Genomic DNA, 9,923 nt, shown 5'->3' with positions numbered 1-9,923 from the left:
CCTGCCAAGGACAGAGAGCCTTCCACTGCACCAGGTTGCTCAGGGCCCTGTCCAGCCTGGTCTTGAACACTTCTGTGGATGGGAAGCCCACAACCTCTCAGGGCAGCCTCTCCCAGTGTCTTGCAACTTTATCATAAAAAGAAATGTCTTCCTTACATCTCATCCAGTCCTACACTCTTGCAGTTTAAAGTCATCACCCCCTGTCCTACCATTACGTGTCCTCGTACAAAGGCCCTCTCTGGCTCTCCTGTAATTAGGTACTGGAAGCCTGCCTCAGCCTGGAGAGGAACTCCAGCCCTGGACTTAGTGGCCTGCTCTGGACTCGTATTACTTACTATTTGAATAGTTACTTTGGTTTTTTTTAAGTACTTCAATACATTCTGAAAGGTAACTTTGAAATGCTTTGTGGAGTGGTTCTCACTATCATTGTCAAATTCTGCTAAACAGAATGGTAGTCCAACTTGTTGAGGGTGTTGCAGGAAACATCCCTCAATAGCTGGTAAAAGCTCTTTCAGAGAAGCTCATGACCTGATAGAGTTCTTATCATTGTTCATGAGGAGGGAAGGACTTGGCTAAAGTAACACATGAATTACACAAGCACACCTTGTCACCCACCATAGCCAGGCTTTTTTTTTCTTGTGCTAAGAATGAGAACTGGCCCTTTTCCAAGGAGGTGTGTCAGAGGTAAGTGAACATGGCACTGAAGTAGCCTATTATGTTGTAATAGTCTTACTGGAGACTTGAAGGTGTGTCTCTGCCTTTATAAAAACCGCGCTGCTTTTACAACGAGCTCCAGCTCTTTTGAAAGAGGCGAGTTGCATCAGGATTGCGTTTGGGAATCTTCAAGTCCCGCGCAAGGTATGCCTTTTAGTTATCTTACTCTTTGCACTGTTCCTCTTGCAACAGAATATTACTGTCAAATCTTAATTCATTTTAGTGTTATCAGTTGCTATATTTGCAGCAGAACTGTTAATACTACATGAGGTTCTCTAAAGAGGGTTTATGGAGTGAAAATTTGTGTATAGTGTAAGGCTTGAAGCAAGTGAAGTCAAAAATATGTGAGCAGTAGGACCTGCTCACATATGCTGCAACCTGTGTTCTACATTCTAAATGCAACCAAAGATATTTGCAGATAACTAAATGTTGAAATAAGTTCCTTATTAGTGTGGCTGCACGTGAATTTCTGCTTTCCAATATGAAAACTTGGCTAAAGAAATTACTACGAAAACATCTTAAACATACATTTAGGGATTTAATCATCTAAATATCAGTTTTAAAACCTGCTTTGACCCTGAAAGCTGCTTCATTAAAAGAAACACCTATGGAAATAAATGTGCTCTCTGCACATGCAGAAATCAGTTTGACAATAAGTTGCTCACTAGCTACATTTCAAAACTGAAGCTGCATATTTGTCCCTTGAATTTGGTAGCTTTAGACACAGTCCAATACACTGCAGGTAGTTTCAAAAGCAAAAAGGTAGTTCTGTTTGTTTAGCAGTCAAAGTGGCAAAGAATGCATCAATAGTTACTTTTTGATGTCTGGGAACACTACCATAATTTATTTCAACAGAAAACTGAAATACTGTCATAACCAGTGAATTACAATGATTTTCAGGATGCCTACAAAATAGTTTTCCACAATTTGAACCAAATGGTTTCCTTTCTGTCTGGCATATTTTTGAGGAATAGCTAGAGGTCAAAATCGCGTATGGGACATTTTACAAAATGGGAGGTTGTGGAAACAATTTTATTGTTATAAATTAAGATATCTGAGACTGACAAATCCTAGGTTCACATTTCTTTGCTGACTACAGAAGAGATTTTAGTTAAGATACCTCAGCTACTGGGCAGTGGCATGTCCTGGCAGTGATTATTCTGTTCCCCATTGTATAGATATTTAAGTAACTGGAAGTTACTCCACAGCCATTTGCAAGGATAATTCACAGTGATTCTTGATCCGGGTATTATTTACACAAAGGACAGATCATTTTGCCAATCACATCTGTTTAATAGGTATCAAAGAGTAGTGCAATGCCATGTCTGAAAAACTTCAATTGTCAACTGGAGTGAAAATGGTTTTACGTTTTTGTTTGTTTGTTTGCTTGTTTTGAAGGCAGATAACAACAAAACAGAGGCCATGAGGATCAAGAGCTTTGGACTCCTTTGTGTGTTGATGCTGGTCTCCCAGATGCTGCTAGCCAATTGTGAAAGGCAGAAGGAAAGAAAAAAGGGAAGACAAGGCATAAAAGATGGTGGAAAAACCCCAACTGAATCCACCCAAGGAATTGAAAAAGGGCGGAAGTCAAAAGGAGGAAAATCATCTCCCAGAGGCAAGTTTGGAACCAAAGAAAATGCTGAGTGCACCTGGGCAGTGACAGACATGAATGCTGCTACTGTGCATGTGGAGTGCAAGCAGGGTGACAGCACGTTCTGGTGTGAATTCTCTGGAGACCCTTCCAGCTGTGCACAGTATGCAGCAAACCAGAAATCCTACTGGAAACAGGTCTCACGATCCCTAAAGAAGCAGAAGCAGGTCTGTCAAGACCCCAAAAGCGTACTAAAATCTAAAGTGTGCCGGAAAGGCCCACAAAGTGCTCACCTCAGGTTGACCCATTCAAGCCTACTGACAGCAATGGGTCCTGACACAGGGAACACAAAGCATCACGCACAAGAAGTTGTTCAGTCTCCAGCAGCTGCCTCTGTGACTGAAAAAACACTAGAACAGAGTCCTCAAGACTGTGTTGAAGATGTAGATTACATTGACCAGAAAAAAGTGGCCGAGGAATACTGTCCAGAAAGTTTGCTTTCTTTCTGCAATTTTTTTATCACAATGGTCCAAGACAAACGATGCTGAGGAGATGTTTCTAAAGCTCTATAACGTGAAAGTCCAGTCTCACCTAAGTTACTGCAAACTATTTCAGATTTTATTCTCATGTTATATAGTGTATATAAGAAAAAAGGAATATATTTTTTCTGATTTTGTATATGCACAACAGACTACACTTAACATAAATGAAGATGTTATAGATTTCATTTGCCCATAGATTGCTACACAAGTATCACCAGTGGATGTTACGTACTCCATACAGAAGCGTGTGAGTTGTCTCCTTGGCCCTCTTTGAGCTGTGCTAGCCAAAGTGATGAATTCAGTGCTATGCACTTCTTGGTTATGTACAATGCTTTTGACCTAAAAATTATTAAGAAAAATAAACTTCAAAATACATTAAACATATTATATCTCTCTGTCTGTGTTTAACTACATTGTTCTGAAATTGCTAAGTCTTTGTCAAAAAATGATGTTTCACGGTACCTATCTAGTGAAGTGTTGCTTATAAAGCAGTTTAAAAAATATTTTTGCAGCTTTACAGACTTCAGCTTTTGGTAGGGAACTACACTATCATTACATTTTCATCATTAAAATACTGAAGGGCAACAAGGTTTTCAGATTTTTCTGCAAGTGTGCAAAGCTTCAGTTTTCAAATCTCATCAAAGGATGTCAAAAAACATTGAAAACGTCAGTTCTCTGTTTTGTTCTATAGTCTGAAGCACAATGTACTAAACTTTTATCAGGTAAAGAGAAACACAGGGATAGAATGACTTTTACAAGTTTGTACATAGGCCTAGGGCTGAACCCTTAATCCAAACAGCTCTTATGCTCAATACTGCCTGTATGATGTCTTGGAATTCCATATTCTGTTGTCTTTATGTATCGACAACTCTAATAAATTATTTTCTCTTCATTAAACTTCATTTGTATTAAAACAAACAAACAAAAACACAACCAGAAAACCCACCCAAAACTCCACAAGAACAGAGATTTTCGAAAATGTTAAGCTAAACGGTAACAACTGATCTTTGCTAATTTTTAAAACTCCAGCTGGAAAAAATGTAAAATGCAACTTAAAATTTTCCTGAGGATCTGACTACAGAAGGATGGTCTTCTTCTTCATCCTTCTGAGTACAGAACGATGGTCTTCTCCATATGGTCCATATGGAGAAACTTGAACTTTCATGAAAAACAATTTCCCTGAACATTTCTAGCAAGTTAAACTAGCACTTCGATTTATTGAAAAAATATAGCCTGTTTCCTTCTGTAACTATCTCATTGCTAGAATATTTTTAAGATAGGATGTGGGATGCTGCTATTAGTCAGGCAAACTGTTTGAGAAGGATTCAAATGTATTTTTCCAAGTACAAATGGCAAAAAAGAAGCAGGTTCCTCTTACTGAAGTTCCAGCCTCTGCATGCCCTGTGGAAACACTGGTTATTACCAGGCTGTGCAGGATAAATTCTGCTGGGCTGGTGCTCACAGCAAAGCAAAATACCAGTAAAAAGGGGCATCAACACCAACTTCTGTGGAGGTTGGAAGACAGCCATTCCAGCAGAGTGGAAAACCAACTATCAACTCCTTATTATTAAGGTAGATACATGAATACTGTAAGTGCAGGTGAGGTCTAGCTGCTGGACACGTTGTGTGTTGGCCCACACCACTTCACATTAGGAGATGGTTGAGATAAGAACGTCAAAAATGCAGAGAAAGGAGTAGGAGCCTTATTGGGCCCAAGCAATCATACACTGCAGTCATTAATTATTAATATCTACTCCAGTATACGGACATCTCTCTAATAGTTCCAGATCACAATCAGAGCACTTGGGCAGGCCTGGCTTAAGAGGCTTACTCGCTCTAGATGTTTTGGAAAATGTCCAATCCTATCTGCCCTCAGCTGCTGTTACCCTCAGGAGTACTATGGGAGGACTCAGGATATGTCTTGCTCTGAGTTGCCAGAAGGCACTGCTCTCCCTGTGGCTGGCAGCCAGCCAGGCACATCGAGCCAGTGACATATTCCAGAGCAAATTCCAGCCCAGTATTCCAGAGCTGTGAGTTACATCTCCGCGTGCAGGACTCTCAGCACCTGGACCCACGTGCTGGAGTGGCACGTTCCTCTCCAAGAATGCATTATATTTCTTCTGCCTCATCTTCTTGTTTCCTCTCAGGGCTGACTTTTATCTTCACGTGTGGCTCTTTGCAGGAGGAAACCATGCTTGTTCTCAGCAGTTCACGTGTGCATTTCACCTGTGATGCAAGCAGTTGTGCAAGGATAGTGTGCAGCATCAGGAGAAAAAGGAGATCTCTGTGCAGCCTTTTTTCTTGGAAGGTGGGCTAATGGGAGAGTGGAATCTCAAAACTGTCTCAGCCAAAGCATGGGATTTTTAACATTCAGGGGTATGTAGTTTTGACTGTTCTTCAGTAGAGCGCATTTCAGAATAGCAGGGTCTGAGGCAAATACATTTGGTGTCTAACTTCTGTAACAGCCTCTTCCATAATTGCACTGACCACAAGTCTATGGGTAAGTGCATCTAAGGTCTCACTGCAGTTACCAAGCCATGTGTTTCAGTCAACATCCACAGAGCAACCCCTTGACAGCAATCACATATGAGTCACTTTATTTGGGTCGTTTACAGAGTCACTAAAGCCAGTATAATGTTGGTTCTTCTGAAGTCAAGCTGCTTAGCATCAGTAAAATATTTCCTGGCGTTGTTCATCTTAGAACTTGGGCTCATTATGAAAAAGTTCACAGCTGAGCTCTATTCTCTGATTCTTTGTTCCAGGTGCACCAGTTGTCATTGTGTCAGAGTCTCATATTTGAAGAACTTGGTGGTAGTGACTTTTCTAACACCTTCTATAGCAGGGCAGAGAAGAAAAACAACAAATGGGTTTAAATTCTGTCTGTGTAGTCCAAGTCCTCCGTCCTACCATGTTGAAAGCATAAAAAACTCAGCTTTCTTAGATTTAACCTGCGTTATGGAAAAATTATCCCCATTTTACACCTGGGGAAACGAGGTAGAGAAAGGCTGGATGACCTTGACAGCCATGGGAATAAAATCAGTGGTTGAATGAGCAAACAGAGTTCTTTAAAATTCCAGTGGTTCCCTTCTCCTATGCTTCATGATTAGACCATTCTGAACAAGAACTGCATGTGTTTGTTCCTGAAAAAAGCCAGCTAACTTCTAGGTATTTTTAAATTATTTGGAGTCTCTTTGAGAAAAATTAGCTTACTTTCTCAGTAAAATAGTTTATTTCTCCATACAACTCTAGGTATTATAAAATGAATATTTACTTGGAAAGAAGTATAAACCTTTTGAAGATAGGAAACTCATTCTATCTTCAGAGGAGAAGCTTTAGGGAGTTTTTCTTCTCTTGCAATATGGAATACTTGTACACTTGAAAAATGTTTCAGATGATGGATGATCTTTTTAGATGGACCCAACCCTCACATACTCCCACAAATTCTTAAACCCTCATCAAACTTAGGAGAGTCAAAAATTTGTTTCAAAAAGGGAAGAGATAAATTTGGAATTTGAGAGTGTTGCAAAAGGTATCTCTTACATATGATGATGTTATCTAAAAAATGTTAAACATTTCTTTGTATTTACTAAGAAAAGGGAAAACATTGTTAATTCCCACATAATAGCTCTGGCAATGCAGCAGTTAAAGATCTGTAAAACTTCAGCTCCTTTAACTTTAAAGTTTTTATTCTTTACTATTTTCTGTGGTGCATTTTCTACTCACTTTCACACAATTCCATTTAAATGGGTTTCCGTTCCTTTTGCAACCTCCTTTATTCATTTACCACTTTGGCAACAGTACAGATTACCTATCTAATCGTATATGCTGCTTGACTGCTTGAAGGAGAATATAGCTGAGTGACTCAGCTTTCCTGCTTCCAGGAGTTCCCCACCCTCCCCTTCCCCCGAGGGGGCCAATGGGTACCTACCACCTGATATCACCTCACCTGCCTTTGACCAACCATAGCAGAGGCTGTGTTCAGACAAGACACATTTTACGCTGCCATGCTCACTCTGGGTAGACACAGCTGAACATAGATAATAAATTCCACTCCCTTTTCCACTTTTACCTTATTTTTTTCTGATGCTGCCCTGAGCAATGCAGCTCAATACTTGTTGGTTGTTGCTGCACCTCACCCATGCCTTTGCCAGGTTTGCATTCCAGTCCAATATATTATATTTTTGTTCCTCCAGGCCGTTCCAAGAGTGTACCACACTGGGAATTGATCAAATGGGAAAATCCAGCTTAAAGGATGGGAAATTCGGCAAGTTCATCCATGCACTTGGTTCCTTGCAGCCTTGTCACTCGGATGGTGCTCCTGATGGGAGCATGCATGGCTTCTACCTGTTATCACCATAAATGGTGCAACCCCGAGAGCATTTCTGTGTTCTAAGATCCTTGAACCTCTTTCTGTTCCCTCCTGCAACAAGCAGGGGAACTTTGAACCCTGGGTGCAGTCATCACCTCTCTTCAAAGAGCCCTAGAGGAGAAGGCAGGGTGCAAGAACCCCTGTAATGTGAGTGTTATCAGACACTGAACACCTGGAGGGCTCTAAAGGATATCCGTGTGTCTCACTTGCTCCTTCCTTCACTGTTACTGCAGTGAGATAATACAGGGCCACAGATAAAGAGACAGATTGGCCACATCACAAAGCTTTTTACCTGTTTGTGGAGTTTTGCAGCAGGATAGGATGCATTAAGGTCCAGCTTATCTCTTTAACAAGGTTTAATACATAACAGATTTATCTGGAAACATGCTGCTGTCCATGTAAAGTATGTGTTTTATTTAGCTGCTAGAAATTCTTCCAAACTTACTTATTGACCCCACTAGAAACAGCTGTTTTTTGAGGAAGCAATAGTGAGAAGCTGGAAGAACAGTAAAGAGTACCCATCAAGTCAATGTTAACTGGCTTCCTTGGTTACTGATCATACCAGGACCCATGGGAAAGTGATAGACTTAATTCACCCAAAGCTCCCTGTGGACCTTGTAAGTCTCACACTGTTTTCCAGGCAATAAACAGATACATCAAAGGGACTTTGTTGTATAATGAGAACCTGCAGCATGTTCAAAACTGTCCACAAGTGTGCATGTCTAAGTACTCTGCGGTGCTTTGTGTATGCCAAGGAAGAGGAGAGTTGTTCCAGTCAGCCAGAACATTTGATGTTAAAATGAATCTTAAAATGCAGGAATTGCAATATTATCTGTAGCAGGAATGTATTCTATACATCCATAATAAGTGCACTAATTACATGTAATGAGTGTGCTTAGATAATAGAATATTATTTAAACAACATGAATCCCCTTTACATCTGTTGCCTGAAGGTGATGTGGTTTCTACAGTCACTCTAGGTGGTGTGTTTCCCTGAAAAATCTTCCACTGCTTTTGGGCTACTCCATAGTAGATGAATCTCTACAGATGTTACGTGCCACGGCAGCTCAGTTCCTATTCCTTGTTCCAAAGGGGTCTCCAAAGGAGGGTTGCATTTCTTCCCTGCAGTGCAAGATTCTAGGCAATTTTCTGTATTGTCCCTTATGCCCACAGCTATGAACGTGGTCTTCTCTCTGTATATGTGGCAGCCTACAGTCCTTAGTGACTTGTAGGGAGTTTCAACTAAGAGACTGTATTCCTCACTTACACGTGGAAACGGCACAGGGGTGATCTAAGGAGGAAAGTTTGGAGATGGAGAAAAGTCGGAACACTAGGGATGCTGCTTTTTGTGTGACCCCAGAGGAAATATTGTCTCCAAAAAAACCCTAGCACAAAGTATTAGGGGTCGCAGGTGCTGCTGAAGATGAGGTGCTCGGGTGCACAACCCTCCATTTGGGTTAGTGATCAGACTGTTGATTGTGCAGGGTCATTAGAGCACCAGATCACCATCCTTGCAAGAGTGAGGATGTTAGCTGACAATGTCCTGGCCAATGTCCAGCGAGGTAATTACACCCTGCAGCCCAAGCTCTTCTCAGAATTTCAATCAGATGCAGCTTTTTCACCACCTTAAACTGCTTTGTACTCTGACTGCTAATACTCTGGTGTGCTGATTCTGTGTAGGGAGGGACCTGGGAGAATATTTACTGGAGTCCCCAGTCCGAAGGAGGATCAGTTATTAAGGCCATTTCCAACTGTTATTTAGAGTAAAAACAGAAGCCAGAAAAATAATTGTTTTCATAGAGGCAGAGTTAATATTAGCAATTAGAAACATAGTCTTTGTATCCAATGTTTTTATCTTGAATGGCCTTGTGCTTGATGTTTCTTTTATACTACAGCCCACAGAATCCTATGAAAATGTATATTTGCCCTTCCAGTATGAGTTAGGCTTAAAAACATAAAGTCCACACCAGCTGTTCAAAAGCCAAATGCCAAATACAAAAAGCCCCCTACTTATTACTACTTTAAAAATTCCATTCTAAATTAATCTCATAAGTGTGCTCCACGATTTCTGAGTGCTTTAAACTGAGAGGAGAGAGATTCCAGCAATCCAATGCAAGCAGTATTAATAGAAATTACATTTGTAAAGTTGACTTTTTCAAACAAAGAGGAGAAAAAATATACCTGCAAAAGAAATGTTAAAAATTGAGCACATGAGATTCTGTAGGAGCAATGCTTAGTGATGAATAAAATATAATTCAGCAACTGGTAATGTATGTCTACTTTGATTTCAGTGTATTTTATTCAGAGTATAGGGGAGACTCCCCTTAATTAAAAGGTTTTGAAGAATAATGTGTGTTGCTATACTATGCAGAAGAAAAAAGAGGAAAGACCTGTTTTAATGTACAACTAAGTTCCAGTGGAGCTTTCCTTTTCAAAAGGTGGCAATGTTTAGCTGGATGCCTTTGCTATCTCACACGCTCCTTTCTTGACATTGTGAGCCTACCCCTTATCTGCAGGCAAACATTCAAGTAGTAACATGCTTTACAGGCCTTTGGGGAAATGAAAGAACAGAAGAAGTACATAAATCACAATCCCTCCAGAAGCACATTACACAAATCTATTTCTCCTTCCATACAGATGAAGCATGAGTAGGGGAGATATGAGAAAACAGACAAACAAAAACCCCCCAAAAAACCACAACAAACCT

General features: G+C 40.4%; 1 protein-coding gene across 2 annotated transcripts; it reads left to right on the top strand.

Moving 5' to 3' along the window:
• Nucleotides 1–749: 749 nt before the first annotated feature.
• On the top strand, nucleotides 750–3,207 carry FGFBP1 (fibroblast growth factor binding protein 1). Of its 2 annotated transcripts, none has more exons than XM_027891246.1 (2): nucleotides 750–858; nucleotides 2,113–3,207. In XM_027891246.1, the coding sequence occupies exon 2, from the start codon at nucleotides 2,137–2,139 to the stop codon at nucleotides 2,851–2,853; it is 717 nt and encodes a 238-aa protein (XP_027747047.1). In that variant the 5' UTR covers nucleotides 750–858; nucleotides 2,113–2,136; the 3' UTR covers nucleotides 2,854–3,207. The 2 variants fall into 2 exon arrangements, with proteins under 2 accessions (XP_027747047.1, XP_027747048.1); XM_027891247.1 differs by having other exon boundaries at nucleotides 816–858; nucleotides 2,117–3,207.
• The last annotated feature ends 6,716 nt before the right edge of the window (nucleotides 3,208–9,923 follow it).

This window comes from Empidonax traillii, unplaced genomic scaffold (assembly GCF_003031625.1).
Source record: "Empidonax traillii isolate 1590-97213 ecotype Southwest subspecies unplaced genomic scaffold, ASM303162v1 scaffold312:size2399984, whole genome shotgun sequence".
NCBI classification, from domain to species: domain Eukaryota; kingdom Metazoa; phylum Chordata; class Aves; order Passeriformes; family Tyrannidae; genus Empidonax; species Empidonax traillii.
The sequence above is the reverse complement of the archived record's forward strand: the minus strand, read 5'-3'. Positions and strand labels throughout refer to the sequence as shown.